Source organism: Podarcis muralis, chromosome 10, assembly GCF_964188315.1.
Source record: "Podarcis muralis chromosome 10, rPodMur119.hap1.1, whole genome shotgun sequence".
NCBI classification, from domain to species: domain Eukaryota; kingdom Metazoa; phylum Chordata; class Lepidosauria; order Squamata; family Lacertidae; genus Podarcis; species Podarcis muralis.
In genome coordinates this window covers 31,626,465-31,644,053 of record NC_135664.1, presented here as the reverse complement: position 1 = coordinate 31,644,053, position 17,589 = coordinate 31,626,465, and the positions used below count along the sequence as shown (strand labels likewise).

The window sequence follows — 17,589 nt, the reverse complement described above, 5'->3', positions numbered from 1 at the left end:
AGGTCCGTATAGTAAAAGCTATGGTTTTCCCAGTAGTGATGTATGGAAGTGAAAGCTGGACCATAAAGAAGGCTGAACGCAGAAGAATTGATGCTTTTGAATTATGGTGCTGGAGGAGACTCTTGAGAGTCCCATGGACTGCAAGAAGATCAAACCTATCCATTCTGAAGGAAATCAGCCCTGAGTGTCTTGAGCTGCCTCGAACGCCCTTCTCTGTAGAATATCATTTTATTTTATTTTTTTAAAAGTCTTACTCTGTAAGCTCGAGGTCTGGGAACAGCCACAACTTCCTGCAGCTGATTTGGAACTCGAGGGAGGGAGAGAAGAACTGAACGATCCCTGAAGACAAAGGCTATTCCGAAGCCTTAGCCACGCCCACCAGCCATACGTCGCGGACGAACGTTCCTACGCAGCTGGGTGGGGGGAGGGGAGAGAGAAGCGCCGGCGAGCCTTAAACCGGGGGAAGGCCGAGCGAATCGCTGGAAGGCGCGATCGACGCGCTCCGCGATCGACGAGCTTGCGTCACCCGGATAGGGCCTGAGGAGAGAGCGGGGAGGCGGATCGTTGGTGCTGGTGCGCAGTTGGTGCTTTCCCACTACTGAGCCGAAGCCGCCGCCGCGATGATGGCCGCGGAGAGCCCTTCCTCCTACCCGAGGACGTCCATCGAGGACGATTTCAACTACGGCACCAATGTGGCCTCTGCCAGCGTCCACATCCGCATGGGTAAAAAAGGAAAAAAGGGGGGCGGTGTCCTGCTCCTTTGCCTCCTCCAGGTCTCTGCCCCGCTCCCTCTCCAGGCATCGCCCTGCTAACTAGTCCGGGTCCCCCGCCCCCCCCTCTGGTTTTGAAGGGTCAGGATTCGGCCTATTTGCTTCCTGGAGCCGAGCCTGTCGCAGCTTTTAAGGGCGCAGGACGAAACCAGAAAAAGAAGGCGTCATCGCCGCGGTGCTTTTAATTTCGTTTTCTATCCCACCCTTTTCTCCCAAGGTGTCAACATGGTTCTTCTCAGCCCCTTCCCCCCCCCCCCCCCATGTAATCCCTGCAACAACCCTGCCAGGTAGGGTGAGGCTGAGAGGCAAGGTTTTAGTCCGACACTAACCTTCATGATACACCTTTAGGTGCCAGGCAAAAAAAACCTGTTCTTTTCTAACCAGGCCTTTGGTTGACTTGATTGACATCCTATTCCCTTATAAAATGTGGGGTTTTTTTGCGGGGCGTGTTATTGGGTTGTTGTTTTGATTATATATCCTGCGGTTTTGTATTTCGATTTTGTTCTGTGAACCGCCCTGAGACCTCAGCGTATAGGGTGGTATATAAATTCAGTAAATAATAATAATAACCACTGCACCACCCTGGCTTCCAGACGGGGCTTTGGCAGCATCGCCCCGACACACACACTAAGGTAGAAGCAAAGATAAAAAGACACTTAAAAAAAAAAACCTGTTAAAAAGGCAGCTTGGCTGGAGAGAAAAATTATTTGAGTCTGTCTTTTTGTCTCTCGCTCACACGCACACCCCGTGTGCTGGTAATCCTTATTAATTATGTGGCAAAGTACAAACCATCCTCCTGTCTCCAAATTGCAGATTATTGGGGTTCACAGGATCAAATTACAACTTGAAATCACAAAATGTATAATGAAAATAAAAACAGAAACAACCCAATAACCACTGCCCCCCACCCACCCATTTTAAAAGGGCAGTCAACCAAAGACCTGGTTAAAGAGGAACGTTTTTGCCTGGCACCTAAAGGTGTGTGATGAAGGCGCCAGGCAAACCTCCCTGGAGAAAGCATTCCACAGACAGGGAGCCACTGCAGAAAAGGCCTGTTCTCATGTTGCCACCTTCCAAACCTCTCAAGGAGGAGGCACATGAAGAAGAGCCTCAGAAGATGGTCTCTGGGTCTGGGTAGGTTCATATGGAAGGAGGCAGTCCTGAGTCGTTTAAAGCTTTATAGGTCAAAACCAGCACTTTGAATTGGGCCTGGAAACTAATTGGTAGCCAGTGCAGTCAGACCAGGATCAGTTTAATATGCTCAAACCGTCTTGCCGCGGTGAGCAACCTGGCTGCTGACTTCTGCACTAACTGAAGTTTCCAAACCATCTTCAGAGGCAGCCCTACATGTAACACACTGCAGTAATCTAACCTTGAGGTTACCAGGGTATAGATGACAGTAGTTAGGCTATCCTTATCCAGATAAGGGCATAGCTGGGCCACCAACTGAAGCTGATGGGAGGCACTCCACACCACTGAGGCTACCTGAGCCTTGAGCGACAGCAAAGTATCCAGGAGTACCCCCCAAGCTATGAACCTGCTCCTTCAGAGGAAATGTAACCCACCCCGTCAAGAGCAGGTAACCTCCTAGCCATCCGGTCTAGGGAACCACCCACTAACAGTGCCTCAACCTTACCTGGATTGAGTCTGTTTGTTGGCTCTCATCCAGTTCATTATTGAGGGAAGACACCAGTCCAGCACTTCCATTGCCTCACCGGCAGATGTAAAGGAGAAATAGAACTGAGTGTTATCAGCATACTGCTGACAACTTATTTTCGTTGTCACTTGGTGAAAAGGGTGGGGAAAGCTGCATCTACTTTAAGAAAATGTGTTTCCAGATGCTGCTAAAATTGCAGGAGTAGGACTAGTAAAAATGATGTTGACTCTGCAAGGAATTGTTACATCTTTGAATGAGCTGCAAATCCAGCAATGGTCTCTGTACAGGTATTATTTGCTCTGTGGCAATGTGAGTGCCCACTGTGAATGTATGGATGGAAGGCGGAAGGAGAATGCTGTAATAATTCACTGGCCAGCAACAAACATTTCAGGCAAACATATCCTCTTGATTTGGTTTCATTTACCGTCCATTGTCTTGTTTGCGCAGTTCAGTGCTTACTTGGGCTACTCATGTATTCCCTGATGCATAACTTTGGCAATGCTACTAAACAAACAGGATGTTAACCCAGTGTTTCCCAACCGGTGTTCCGCGGCACACTAGTGTGCCGCGAGACGTTGCCTGGTGTGCCGCGGGAAAAATTAAAAAATTCGAAAGATATCCGGAGAGGCGGCCTTCAGGCGAGTTTTAATTTTAATTTTCCTTCTCCCACTTAATGCCTCACGCTCGCCCGAGCAGCTCGCAGTCCTCGGTAACCACGGCGACCCGAGGGAGGGGAGGGAACAGGGAAGTCGAGGGCGGCGGCGAGCCGCGATGACGTCAGTGGGCCGCGCCGCCTCGCCCTGGCACGGTGTGAGAGCCTCGGCTAGTGGCGCGAGCTTCGGAATAAGTGGGATCCGCGTGCGCGAGACCGAGATCGCGGGTAAGGAGCTCAGCCCTGGGCAGGAGGAAGCGGGGCCGCGCGTGCGGGCCACATCCCCACAGAGAGCGAGCCTCCCCCGGCCCACCACTCCGGGCAGGTCCACTCGCATGAGGGGGCGGCGATGGCGACGGCCGGCAGCTTGCCTGCAATGCCATCCCTCGAGCAGGCGAGGAGCCTGGAGGCTACCAGATGCGAGTCCTCTTTCCCACCCTGCTCGGGAGTCCAGAGCACTTGGTCGCATTCAGGATCTAGAGTGGGGAAGCGGGGCTTGTGTCTGGGCTGGACACATTGGGCTGCCTGTGCCGCTCGACCTGCGGAGAGAAATCAGGGTGGGAGTCACGACCGTGAGTCAGGGCTGCCAAGTGTGGCAGAAGAGGACACGGCTGTCGCACCTGTCCTTAGGTAGGAGCTTCTTCCGTGTCGACCTGCTGCCCTAAAGTCTTGGCTTTTTTCTTGGCTTTTTGGCAGTTGGCACAGAAGGAAGGCAAGGGGGAGGGAAAAAATTGAAACTTACACTTTCGTGCGTCCCTCCCGGCGTGACGCTGCGCGCTGACGTCACGGGGCTGTAATGGTGGTGTGCCTCGAGATTTTTTTCATGAAACAAGTGTGCCTTTGCCCAAAAAAGGTTGGGAAACACTGTGTTAACCTATTGCTGCCCTTTGAGGAACCACTTGTTCATTCTAATAAGTACAATTTATTCACTATTACACTATTTTTTCTTTTTGTTTCTATGCTTCATTAAAAAGATGCACTAGTTTTTTATTAATCCTCTGATTCGAGGTAAAGCAAGAAAGCAAGAATTAAACTATGTTAATATGCTGTCTTATTTCCCATCTCTTAGCATTTCTGCGCAAAGTCTACAGCATTCTTTCAGTTCAAATTTTCTTGACTACGGTGACCTCTGCAGCTTTTCTGTACTCTGAGACAATTCGGACATTTGTGCATGAAAGGTAGACCCTTTTGATGAATACAGTTGCACAGTATTTCCCCCACATTTCAATGTATAATAAATTTTAGGCAGGATACTGTTTGATGTAATAATAGGTTTCAGGGAATTTTGCTGGCGTCATTGGTTCTCAAGCATGGTTCTGTTCTGTATGTTGCTTGCTACTGTGAGATAACAATGATTTATTTATTATTAAACATCTTAGTCCGAAGGGTCTCCTAGCCACTTGCATTGAATTTTTTTTGAATAAATACATTATACCATAGAAAGGGGGAGAGGTCATATAACTCAATACTATTACATGCAACATATTGGGAAAACAAAACATCAGCTACATCCCATAATAGAAATAGAAAAACATTAGCAGTATGTGAAGAATAAGCAAAACAATACTGGTATCCACTAACTAGAAGAGAAAAATTAAAACAACACCGATACACCTCTCCCTGACCCAAAAATAATTCCCATCAACCTGCCATTTTTTTTAAAAAATGTAACAACTACACCAATAAGTCTGCTGTAACTCAGGGGTGGGTGGATCTCTGTATTTCGTGTATGTAATGATGCTTGTTAAAGGCACTTGAGCAGGGTCAATAAAAGATGACAACAGTACAACTGGTGGATGTAGCTGTGCTACTGCTAAGCATAATAAGCAGCATTTATATAGGTGTGTTAAATTGTTCAAAGCAGGTTGCATTACCTTGGTCACCCTTAATACAACCCTTTATTGTTGCCATATTGTAGATGGAGGACTAAGGCGGAGAGAGGTGATATTTTTCTTCCCCTCAGATGTGTTCCTGAATGAAGCTCATCTACTATCTGTCATAGAATTTATACAGAAATAAATTGCTACCAAGAGCATGACTATTTATTTGAGGGTTTCATACGCTTGAAATATTGGTGACTTTGTAACTATAGATGTCTTAATTTCATACAACCAGAAGAGAGGTGTCTGACCCTCATTGCAGATATATTAATTTTTTTTAGACATGTATCCAATAGACTCTTACTTTTTTTTTTTTACATTAAAACAAAAGGAGCTAAAAAACCAGCAAATGAATGTTGACTGTGTTCTCTGTTAAATCTCACAGCCCAGCTGTACTTCTGGTATCCGTGCTTGGTTCCCTGGTTGTGATTGTGGCATTAACTTTGTACAGACATCAGCATCCACTTAATTTATATCTTCTCTTTGGCTTTGTAAGTATTTCCAAAGCTTACTTTCTTCCTTACTGCTTTGTGGAGACCTTTTAAAAAGTTGCAGATAATTTGTTCTCCTAGTAGCCTTTCTGTTAAGATTGCTTTTCAAAGCAAGTAGGTCTGTAAAATACGCACTGTACCTTCTGAAAATTGACGTACACTCAGTTTCCTCTGTGTGCTCAGAAAAGTGCAATAGTGTGAATTCAGGAAGACAGTGGGTTGCATCTAACAATGGAGTTCTCCTTGTGCAATGCAACTTCTCTGTCCCCTCCTCCGCTTGTGTGCCCCCCAATTCTGCCCTAAAGGGCCCCTTCAAAACTTTGTCCAATGAGCATGAAGGCTGGAGGGTTTTTAAGTATGTTCAATTGAATGCACTTAGATATTCTCCCCATAATTTGAAACCCTGATAAAACATGGTTCTTCTTCAAGTTTTCCAAGTCTATTCGATGGAACATGCTTTAAAACTTTCTTTACGCCTTTGTAGTAATTGCCCCCAAATCCAATGAGCAGCGCCAGTGCCCGGCCCTGTTCCTACTTTAACCCTGTGTGCGCTCACACAAATGCTTTTAACGCAGCTAGTGTTCAGTGCCCAATTGCTTATAAAGCACTGTCTGCTTCTGTGGTGGTTGGTCCGACCTCTAGGAAGTGGAAGGTATATAAAGGCATGCCACTTTTCCTTAATCCAAATAGGTTTATCTTGAACTAAACATATTACTCGACTGACATGCATAGAGCCCAGTCTAATGACTCTGTTGCATGCAGATCCTGGCTGCACAAGCTGACCATTCCAATTTCTTCAGTGTCTGATAGAGTGCTGCCGTACACAGGGTGCCCTTTGGCTTGCGATTGCTGAGTGGAGCTGCCTTAATGTTGGCTTTAGATGATAATTCTTTCATTTTATTTTTCGCAGACCCTTCTTGAAGCACTGACTGTTGCTATTACAGGTATGCATCCACCCTTATCATATAGATAGAAATAGAAAGGAAGAAGCCCTGTTTTATGATTTGTTACTGCTTGCTGAAAGGTGATTGACAGTACAGAAGTCAGATTTGATGTCTCTTCTGTTATACATTCTCTTCCAACCAAAAATGAACAAGAAAAGATAGAGAAATGCAAAGTATAATTAAAAGAACAGAGACTGTACCCTAGAAGTATGGACGTCTGCCTATTATTCTTTCATTATATTCTATAGAAATGAGCATGCTTATTCTTGGGATTAGCACTGTAATCGTAGGTGTCTCATTGCCTGGAATATAGGTATGCTTAGCTGTTGTCAAATGGAGCTGATAATTTTTTTTCTTAATGTGAGCACGATGCCTGCATTGATTTAGTTTGAGGTAACAATGCCAAATGTTCAATAAAGATTTTAATTTACCTTTCCTTGTTTCTCCCCATAGTGACTTTCTATGAAGTATCTGTTGTTCTGCAAGCCTTTATCTTAACGACGGCTGTCTTTTTTGCTCTCACTTTGTACACTTTGCAGTCCAAAAGAGATTTCAGCAAAGTTGGAGCAGGGTAAGTTACTTTCCTATACACAAACACACACAGTATATATACATCCATGTATAAGAGGATATAGTGGCAAAAATTGGGGGAGTTTCTATAACCACCCTGCAAAAAACAGCAACATTTGCTTACTCATAGAGGTGAACAAATGACTGTGTCACTTAATATACAGTGGTGGTCATTTCTGTAGAGAATTGCTGTTGGAAAAACACGGGGCAGCTGAATTGATAAAGTGTGTGCACAAAGTAAAATCCGGGGGGAGGGGGAGTCAGTGTGACTTGTCATGACTGAAACAATGATAGCGAGTATCACAATGCAAATGTATGTTCTATAATAGGCGTGTATGTAACGAAGATGAAAGCGTAGTTTAAGAAGAAAGTCACTAACCTATTAATGTGTGTTCACAGGCTGTTTGCTTGCTTATGGATTCTTCTTCTATCAAGCTTTCTAAGGGTAAGAGGTCACACCTTGTTGTTGTTATTGAAAACATCACTGGATAATTTAAAAGGGGGGAGGGTAGGTTTATGCTAGGGCTGTGCCCCCCATCTAATTTGAGGTCCTTATGACTCAGGGGCTCCTTGTAGTAGTAAAGGAGTTCACTGTAACATGTATTGTTATTCCTCAGCTTGAAATGGGTGACGTAGGAAGTTTAATACAGTTTTTAAACTAAAAAATATACTTAGTTCAGTGGTTACAGTTTATATGTTTTAAAACTGGACTTCTGCTGTATTGGATTTGTCTTAAGCTCAACAATACTTAAACCACGGTTTGCAAGCCCAGTTAAAAATGCGATTTCTAAATTTTTGAATGATGACTGAACTGACCGAGTATAAACTCATTCCACCAAGATCAGGTACAAAACCACAGCTCATTTGCGGTGTGCTTCTAGGCATGTTTTTGTAACATGTAACATAAATCAAGGATGCAGTCCTATACACACTTAACTGGGTATTAAGCCTCCTTGAGCTTAATGGGGCTAAGTTCTGAGTAAACTTGCATGGGGTTGCAGCAGAATTACTTAACGTTTTACTCCAGTATTTTAATCTGTTTTCTTTTGAAGCCGCCATAAGACCTCTGTGGTGCAGTGGGTAGGCGCATCAGGTTGTTAATCAGAAGGCTGGTGGATCAAGCCCACCCAGGGACAGCCCTAGGCCAAATTCCTGCATTGCAGGGGGTTGGAAAAGATGATCCTTTGGGGTCTCTTCCAGTTCTACAATTCCATGATTTGAATACAAAGTAGGAAAAACCAGTGCACATCACTTGGTCTGTGTGTTGTGCTATGGACATGTTAATACAATTTAAAGAGCTTAGATGTTTTCATCTTGACAAAAGTAAAAACGGCATCAGTATAAATTGCCAAATAAAGCATTTAATGAGAAAATCCCAAGATCTGCGACTATAGTGTGGGAGATCTTTTTTTAGAGAACTAACGTAAGAGACACAGATGGTAGAACTCAAATGTTTTGAAGAATGCAGTTCAAAACATCTTTTCAGAATAACGCAGACGCAAAATGCCCAGCCCTTGCCAAAACCTTTCAGGATAGCAATGTGTTCAAGAAAATAGATACAACAACAACAACAACAACAACAATAGCCAATCAACAATCTTAACAGCTATATAGGGATTGGGACCAGAGATCCCTATCTGGCTATTCTGAAGCGAATTCAGTTTTGTCATCTCAAAAGAGCAGTTCTACAGCAGCAGGAGGAAGGAATATGTGGTCCTCCATGTGTTGCTGGCCTCCAACTACCATCCACCCCAACCAGCATGGCCAGTAGTTGGGGATGATGGGAGTTGCTGTACTGCATCTGGAAGCACAGGTTCCTAACTCCTGTCAAATAATGAAAGTCATAGAAGAAGACATGACACGGTCTGCCAATGTTAGGGTTGCCGTGTGACCTCTTTTTCCATGACACACCCTCTTTTTTCAGGGGTAAAATTTCTGTCTGGGTGGATTTTTAAAATTTGCCAAATTCTCTGGCTATACCTTCTGGATGAGACATAGACTTCCCTCTTCTCTTCTCCTGCCCTCCTCAGCAATGTATCACAGCTTCTATAGCCCACATATAGTAGGGGTATTTAAAATGAGAGTCGCTATAGCATCTTCTCTTTTTTATTTTTTATTTTTTGGCTCTTCAAAATATGGCAACCGTAACAAAATGATAAGATATGGAAAGCACTAAAGACTCAGGAACGACCAGAAAATGGTATGTTTTGCATACAGTCATACCTTGGTTCGCAAACGACTTAGTTGTTGAGCAAATCGGCTCCCAAAGGCCAAAAATCTGGAAGTATTCTAGTTTTTGAACATTTTTCGGAAGCCGGACGTCTGACACGGATTCCGCTTGAGTGCCGGAAGCTCCTGCAGCCAATTGGAAGCCGGGTCTTGGTTTTCAAACGTTTTGGGAGTCAGACGGACTCCTGGAATGAATTAAGTTCGAGAACCAAGATACTACTGTATACAGCTTCTCTGTAAGCAAGCAAAATATATTAGTGGCCATATTCAACTAAATCACTGCACTAGCAGAAATCAGGGCAATGGTGCTTGCTAGTACAACATGAATGTCACCACTTCTCCTGCACCCCGCTCTTCAGACCTGCTTCAGAGGGTCAGAAGAACCTGCAGAACATCATGAGAGGGGAGGGGAGATTGTTCTGTAAGGCAAGCAGAAAAGCTTGTACTAATGGAATAACCTCTTTAGCATTACATTGACTACAACCATTCAGCTTTAATTATAGTTCCATTATGGTCATATCTAATTTTTGGTGTGCTTTTATGAAAGAGATTTGCACAAAACCTCTCTCTGTGTTCTTTGGTTACAGCTTTTTTTCTATAGTGAAGTATTAGAGGTAGTACTAGCTGCTGGAGGAGCACTTCTGTTCTGTGGATTTATCATCTACGACACTCATCTGCTAATGCACAAACTCTCCCCTGAAGAATACATATTGGCTTCAATCAACCTCTATTTGGACATCATCAATCTGTTTCTACACCTGCTGCGTTTGCTAGAAGCATTTAATAAAAAGTAATTGGGAGTTGTTAAAATTTCTGTGATAATTTGGATGTAGCATCAAAAAAGTTATTAAGACCTAGGAAATCTGCAGAATGCTCTGAGATTGGAGCTTGTTTTTACATTCCACTGTGGTTTCAGTGTTTCCTGTATAAAGGGTGTTTTAGAGAACTGGTGTTTATGATTCTATTCTGAGATCAGTTAATTACATATTGCAGTCATCTTGGCTGTTCAGTAAAGGCTTAACTCCATCCGTTTGCATATCGTTTTTGATTGAAAGCCTTGCTCATCAACCTCCATTTGTGCTATTAGAATTCTATTTTCTGCAATAATTGCCACAGATGTGTCCTTTGATATTCACAATTGTCACTGGCTGGATAGCATAAAATGGAGTCTCTTAATTTTGCTATTGAACGTCAAAGCTTTAAATAAGCTAACATTCTGTTGCTGGTCATCTGTGGAATGTGAAAGCTTACCCTACTAGCATATTGATGTGAAGGAATTATCCCACAACTTGGCTCCTACACTTTCTAAAATGTTTTAATATACTTCTAGTTAAATACTGTGTTTTCAAACACTGCAGTATTTTGAGAGATGAAAGGAACTTTATTCCAAAAGTGGATAATTAATACAAGTAAAAGATGTAAATTATTTGTTTATCGGTAGTTTCTGCTATTTTGAAGGCTTGTATCCGGTCTATTTTAGATTTGTGAAATTTTAAAAAGTTCTAAAGCGTGTTTATATATATCACACAAAACCACCACAGCTTCATGTTTTCTGTTGATCCTTCTGGAATGCTGGAGAAGTTTGAAGTACATTTTGACCCCTTTTCCAAGGCTTGTCATTGACTGTTAATAAGGGGTAAGACACTTGTGTGCAGTGGAGTGTTTATCAGATGATGTTTTGTATTGGTTGTGTACTGTGAAGTGCAGGCAGATCAGGAGGGGCAATTATACTCCATCTGCTCTTCTTTCGGGATAACATTAAGAATTTATGAAAATAAATTTTATGAAATGTTAGCTGTGCATGTCATTTGCCTCTTTATTTGCTTTTTGCCTGGTGGTGCAAGATTGCGAACTAATGGTTTCTTGACGATTAAGCAAGCAATTACAGGCAGAAACGCAGTGTTGTGCCTGATAATTTAACATACCGGTAGTCCTAGAAGCTCATACCATTGGAGTGGCAGTGCTTCTCATTCTGAGGGCCTAGAAGACTTGCTCGTGTTTAGCTTCTAAAACTAGTTGTGCAGGAGTAAATGACTGCCTGCCAGCCATGTTCTTTAAGCTATATGCCGACCCTTTCAATCTTGGTTGTGTGGAGCCTGGTAGTGTTGCTCACTGATGTGAAAAAGACATTGAGGATGTAATCCAGATTTGCACTACAGTGGTACCTTGGGTTACAGACGCTCCAGGTTACAGACGCTTCAAGTTACAGACTCCGCTAACCCAGAAATAGTACCTCAGGTTAAGAAATTTACCTCAGGATGAGAACAGAAATCATGTGGCGGTGGCGCGGCGGCAACAGGAGGCCCCATTAGCTAAAGTGCTACCTCAGGTTAAGAACAGTTTCAGGTTAAGAATGGACCTCCAGAATGAATTAAGTTCTTAACACGAGGTACCAGTGTATTGCAAGGCTCTTTGTGATGGCAGCTTTTCTGCCCACAGCCTTCACTTTTGTTGGCAGAACAGGGAGCTCTGCACTGGATGAGTGATGCTGGCTTCATTCCATGGACAGAGGCTGGTGGAGATAGTTTGGGCTGGACAGAGGGAGACCCCTGCCCCATCCAATCTCCACAGTGTGGCACAGCCTATGGGATATTAATATAGTTGTCATAAGGTATAAAAATTAACCACGAGTGCTCTTAAAAGATGCTTTTGTTTTAAATACAGAAAAGACAACTGATTAGGAAGCTAAAACTCTATATCCGTTCCCTCAAGCAATACTCTCTTGCATGACCAAAATCAACGCAGCATTCTCATTTTGTGCGTTTGAGTGAATGTACTTTTCAGCAAACATGTCTAAGGATAAGCAAAGAGTCAGGGATTTGGCTGAGCTCGTTCTCTTGGGGTCTAACATGGTATATTAACCCTAGGAGGCAGACTGACAGTTTAGGAAATCAAAGTGGAAAGGGCAGTTGTGTATAAAAAAAAGGTCCCAATATTTTGCCACATGTGAGCAAACAGTGGAATGCAAAGATCGCGTCAACAGTGGGTGGGGGCACATTTCCTTCCTCCTCTCAGTGGTGTCCCAAGCGCTCCCTTTTCCAATTCATGTAAGTTCCCCTTTACCATTCATAATAATAATATAATAATAATATATTATACCCCGCCCATCTGGCTGAGTTTCCCCAGCCACTCTGGGCAGTTCCCAATCAAGTGTTAAAAACAGTACAGCACTGGGTGGCTTGCCCTCCTCACCTGCCCTTTTCGATTCAAGGGACAATTAAGGGTGATCAAATAACCTGGCGGAGAGGAGGGCTAATAACTCTGCTCCCTGGTTCTTTGTCCTGACAGCTGTCCTTCAAAATCTGTGCCTGAAAGCACATAGGAAGCTGCCTTGCAGCGAGCCAGGCCACTAATCCGGCTCATCTAGCTTGTCAAGACTCTGACTGGCAGCAGCGAGTGAGGACTCCAGGAAGCGGTCGCTCCCTCTCTCTTCCCCGCGCCGCCAAAGCTGCACCTGAAGATGCCGGGCGCTAAACGTGGGAAGCTTCTTGCACGCAAGACAGGATCGCTATGTAGTGTTGCCCTTGCGCTGCGCGGGGACCTCTGCCCCCTGCCCAAGACTCCTCGCAGGGGGCCGTGAGTGACCAACCTCCCCCCACGTATCCAGCCTGCGAGTATTCAGGGCAATTTCGTTTATAAAGCGTATATTAAACAGCAACGGGCAGGTCAGCCCACCTCCCACCCCCCAGGGAACAGCGCCGCCAGCCTGCCTAGAGTCATTTACAGAACTGCGCAGTGCCGGAGGAACTCGCCAGGGGGCGCTGTTGGGCACTGCGGCGGGCGGGGCGTGACTTGCTTTTCCCGGAAGCGGCGCGTTTCCCCCCTGCGCGCGCAGCTCCGGAAGAAGCGCTGCGGCCGGCGTGGCTTTCTTCGCAGGGGACAGGAGAGCTCCGGGTGATCAGGTGAAAAGATCGGGGGGAGGCGGGGGGTGTGGCTGCTTTTGGTTTCTCGCTCTCCCCTCCCCTTATTCTTTGGCGGAGGGGTCCGCAGGCTGTTTCCCAGCGGGGGCCACAGGTAAGCCCCCAGGGAGGGATCGGACCCAAGTAGGGTTGACACCTGGCCTGTATTTCAATGTAAAAAATGCTACGTCCTGTAGCATGGAGTTGGTTTGACCTGTATTTCAGGTCTCTTCTCCCTACCCATTTGCCAAGTGAGGGACCCTCTCCAAATGCACGTGTTTGGAAGGGTGTGTGAAAGGTCATGTATTTAAGCCGTCCTGGGTATCAAAACACAGGGAGATTTACAGATTTATCTGCCTGTGTGTGAGAGAGGCAAATTCCAAGAGGGGCCAGCCATCCTGTCAGGCTGCCATAGACTTTGAAGTCACTTCAGCACCAGGTGGGGGAAACAACAACAACAAATCGGCCCCCAACTCTCACCATGTCCTGTATTTTGCCTGAATGAAGGTGGCAACCCTAGACCGAATATCTATCTGGTCCAGCACTCTGTTTCCTGCAGTGGCCAACCAGGTGTCCCCAAGCAAGGAGTGAGCACCATATCATTCCCTTTCTGTGTTTCCCAGCAGCTGTCGCTCAGAGGTGTTGCAGTTCTGATATTGAAGTGATTGGGTTGGGTTTTTTTTTTTTTTAAGTTATTGGACCTTAGATTGTGATCTTTGGATGAAGGACGGTATACAAATGTAATAAATAATTAAAACAAAGTAATAATTAGACTTCAAAGTGCCTGGCCAGACCCCCTCCACCCCCCAAAAAACAACAGGGGAACTGTAGTGATTAGAGGGCCTGACTAGGACTTGGGAGACCCCAGGATTCAGTCACGGTCTCTCAGCCTAAGTTACCTCACAGGGATGTATTGTAAATCAGGAAGGGAGAGAATCACACACACCACCTTGAATGCCTTTAACCTGTATTTTAAATTGGGTCTCCCCCCCCATTATGTTTTTCTTGTGATTTTATTGGTGTTAGCTGCTCTGAGCCTGGCTCTGGCCAGGGAGGGTGGGGTATAAATAAAATTTATTATTATTATTATTATTATTATTATTATTATTATTATTATTATTATTATAACAGGCATAGGCAACCTTTGGCCCTCCAGATGTTTTGGCCTACAACTCCCATGATCCCTAGCTAACAAGACCAGTGGTCAGGGATAACGGGAATTGTAGTCCGAAACATCTGGAGAGCCAAAGATTGCCTATCCCTGCCTTAGAGGATATAAATAAATATAATACATAAATAGTGCCCTGCATTGCTGTCAGAAGCATGAAAGAAAAAGCAGAAAGGCATCAAACTGAAAAGGAAGGAGACCTTCAGCTGCACAAGTTTGTTTGTAGTTGGTGTTCCAAACATGGTTTGAAATTAACTTTGGACTGAACCTCGTTGTTCAAGAAATCAGTTGAACAGAACTTGGTCTGAAATGTTTTGGGCTGTGGAAGAAAGATTTACTTTGTGTACCTGGAGGTATCCTCCCTCCCTTTCTCCTTCCCTTTGTTCCTCTCCTTTCTCCTGCATTGGCCTGCCTTAATGTGGGTACCTGTGCAGCTGTGGGGTGCTGCACTGGCAAACAATGGGTCACATCTTGCCCTGGGTTTTCCTCTTCATAGAAGTAAACAAAAAAATGGCAAAAAGCTTGAGGAGTAAATGGAAGCGAAAGATGCGAGCGGAGAAGAGAAAGAAAAATGCCCCCAAGGAGCTTGCCAGATTGCAGAACATCCTCAAAACAAACGCTGATGTTCTAATGGATGAGGTGAAAGAGATAGCAACTGTCGTTCCTGCTGAGAAAGTCATAAAGAAGGAGGATCAGGAGGGTGAGTTGACCTATTTTTTGCTTTTGCTCTAAGGAATGCCACAAATCAGCTCTGAAAAGTGGGAAGCAAATATTACATACATCCTTTGCCAGAAACGCTCTTCCTCTAATTCATTTGATGTGCGCTTTTCTCATTCCCACCCCCTCTTTTTGTTTGCCAAGTCTCTCAATGTCTCTATTAATGAAGTTCAGCCATTGCTGCTGTAGGAATGCAACTGCTTCCTTGGCAAGTTTAGCCAATACAGTGGTACCTCAGGTTCCATACACTTCAGGTTACAGACTCCGCTAACCCAGAAATAGTGCTTCAGGTTAAGAACTTCACTTCAGGATGACAACAGAAATCATGCTCCGGTGGCGCAGCGGAGGCAGCAGGAGGCCCCATTAGCTAAAGTGGTGCTTCAGGTTAAGAACAATTTCAGGTTAAGAACGGACCTCCGGAACAAATTAAGTACTTAACCCGAGGTACCACTGTATATGTTGTGCGGCCAAAGGAATCTCTGTAGAAGAAATTTGCTGTGCTCTCCCAAGTGTATTTTGATCCATAGCTTTCTTTATTCAAATGCTGGGCACTTTCTATGGGACTGTTGCCTGTTTGCCCAAAGGGTTCAGCATTTGAAGTTAAATATAGGAAGAACAAAGCAGAGGGGAATATTTATAAAATATATATAATATCCCCATACTTTCTCACACCATCCTCTTTCCAGTTCTTCTCTCCTCCCACAACCAGTCAGTATTAGAAGTAGCCTGAATCATTTATCTTACTTCTTCCGACATCTTTTGATTTGCTTTCAGCGCTAGCTGCTGTAACAGTTCACACTGCTCATACTTCCTTAAGTGTTTTCCCCCCTTTTCTTTTCCAGAAGGGAGTAAGATGGACATGGATTCAAAAAGAAACCAAAAAACCCTTCTGGATGAACATGGACAGTATCCAGTATGGATGAATCCCAGGCAGAGGAAGAAGCTCAAGTCAAAGCGGACCAAAGGGAAGAATAAGCACAAACCACCTAAGGGATTAGCATGGTAGAGTCTGGGTGAATTTCAAAAAAAAAATCACGAGTGTTTGTGGAAGACTTTTATGTCAAAAAAGGCAGCCACAAAAACAAAACAAAATGTGACTTAAACCATTACTGCCCTTTTCACTGTTTGCTTCAAATGACTAATTTCTTGCTTCAGACTCTTGGTCTGTCACCTTGTGGATGTCATTTTGGAGGTACCTTGGAATACTTTTGATTTAATAATAAAACTTCCACATGTTTAGTATGCATTTTACATGCTGCACAAACTAGAATACAGTCAACCTGAACAGAGTGAGCACTTTCTAAGTTAGTTAGGTCTATGCTTTCCAAAACAATGGGACTGGTCAAATGCTTTAAGACCCAGTGATTTAAATGGAATTCAGTCCCAACTAATTCTCTGTGGATTGTGCTCATCATAAACAATGTGTGCTTCCATCTAGGTGCTGGTACCACGTCCCGGCAGAAATGTTTATTTTTATGTAGTGCAGGATAGGGATCCACAGTTGGAATCCACTAGACAGGAGTATGCAAATTCGGAGACTTGCCCTCTGAATGGGCTGGGCACCCCTCCTCATTTTCTTCCTGCCTACCTCCACAGAAGATTAACATCAGCATGCTCGCCACTTCAAAGGTTTTATGCCTTCTTAATTTCAGTGGTTCAGAGCTAAGTATATGCTGTGCAGCCCAATCCAGTTTTGTTCTGTTGAGATTCTAGCTGAGAGTACACAGAAGTGTAGCCCCATTATTCCCTTGAAAGCAGTAGCTCTAAGTCTGCAGCCCAGTTGTTTTGGAATAAGCACTATTGAAATCCCTGGGGCTTACTTCTGAGTAGACATGCCTAGGATTACACTGTTAGTCTGTAGTCCTGTGCAAACACACTTGGGAGTAAACTCCATTGAATTGTCTTGGAATTACTCATGAGTAACTGTAGCTGCTCAGATTCACTTACATCCTACTCTAAATAGGTATTTTTAGCCAATAACACATGGATTGAATTTAGCATTGCAAATGTCCTCGTATGTTAATGGCAAGTTGTACACTGTACAGTCATACCTCGGGTTGAAGTTGCTTCGGGTTGAGCATTTTCGGGTTGCGCTCCGCGGTGACCTGGGAGTAATGGAACACGTTACTTCCGGGTTTCACCGCATGCGCAGGCAGTCAAAATGACGTCATGTGCAGAAGCGGCGACCCGCACACATGCAGACGCGGGTTGCGTTCGCTTCAGGATGCGAACAGAGCTCCAGAACGGATCCCGTTCGTATCCAGAGGTACCATTGTAGTTTTAAAAAGCTGGATGTGGAACGGATCTGGGTTTCCGTGCTTGTGAGAATGCATGGGTTGTGAAGGAGGACTGTGTGTAGTGCAAGGAGCAGGACAGCGCTGCTGGTGTTTATGCCTGATGCTGCCTGGCTTTGCTAACCTCCATCCCTCTCCCAAACCTAAAAAGAACTCTGCTGGATCAGACCAAGGGCCTACCTAGTCCAGGATCCTGTTCCCTACAGTGACCAGCCAGATGCCTGTGGGAATCCCACAAGGTAGACATGAGCACAACAGCAACTTCTCCTTCTTGCTCTCCCTAGCAAATGGTATTCAGAAACATACTGCCTCCAGTAC

At 44.5% G+C, this 17,589-nt stretch overlaps 2 protein-coding genes across 3 annotated transcripts; both read left to right on the top strand.

Annotated features, from left to right (window-relative positions):
* The first annotated feature begins 455 nt into the window (after positions 1–455).
* TMBIM4 (transmembrane BAX inhibitor motif containing 4) lies at positions 456–10,987 on the top strand. Its single transcript, XM_028746689.2, has 7 exons — positions 456–723; positions 4,149–4,257; positions 5,345–5,450; positions 6,361–6,394; positions 6,848–6,965; positions 7,364–7,409; positions 9,781–10,987. Exons 1-7 carry the CDS (start codon positions 621–623, stop codon positions 9,985–9,987), a joined length of 723 nt encoding a protein of 240 aa, XP_028602522.1. The 5' UTR covers positions 456–620; the 3' UTR covers positions 9,988–10,987.
* A 2,004-nt stretch (positions 10,988–12,991) lies between these two features.
* Positions 12,992–16,216, top strand: LLPH (LLP homolog, long-term synaptic facilitation factor). Of its 2 annotated transcripts, none has more exons than XM_028747063.2 (3): positions 12,992–13,095; positions 14,757–14,960; positions 15,820–16,216. In XM_028747063.2, exons 2-3 carry the CDS (start codon positions 14,771–14,773, stop codon positions 15,981–15,983), a joined length of 354 nt encoding a protein of 117 aa, XP_028602896.2. In that variant the 5' UTR covers positions 12,992–13,095; positions 14,757–14,770; the 3' UTR covers positions 15,984–16,216. The 2 variants fall into 2 exon arrangements, with proteins under 2 accessions (XP_028602896.2, XP_028602897.2); XM_028747064.2 differs by having other exon boundaries at positions 13,088–13,207.
* The last annotated feature ends 1,373 nt before the right edge of the window (positions 16,217–17,589 follow it).

Bases quoted from the DNA above. Each gene is read 5' to 3' on its own strand.
- TMBIM4 (XM_028746689.2), top strand. From the start codon at position 621: ATGATGGCCGCGGAGAGCCCTTCCTCCTACCCGAGGACGTCCATCGAG. The intron at 4,258-5,344 runs GTAGACCCTTTT...TAAATCTCACAG, and splicing joins CGGACATTTGTGCATGAAAG to CCCAGCTGTACTTCTGGTAT. The intron at 6,966-7,363 runs GTAAGTTACTTT...GTGTGTTCACAG, and splicing joins TTCAGCAAAGTTGGAGCAGG to GCTGTTTGCTTGCTTATGGA.
- LLPH (XM_028747063.2), top strand. From the start codon at position 14,771: ATGGCAAAAAGCTTGAGGAGTAAATGGAAGCGAAAGATGCGAGCGGAG. The intron at 14,961-15,819 runs GTGAGTTGACCT...TTTCTTTTCCAG, and splicing joins AAAGAAGGAGGATCAGGAGG to AAGGGAGTAAGATGGACATG.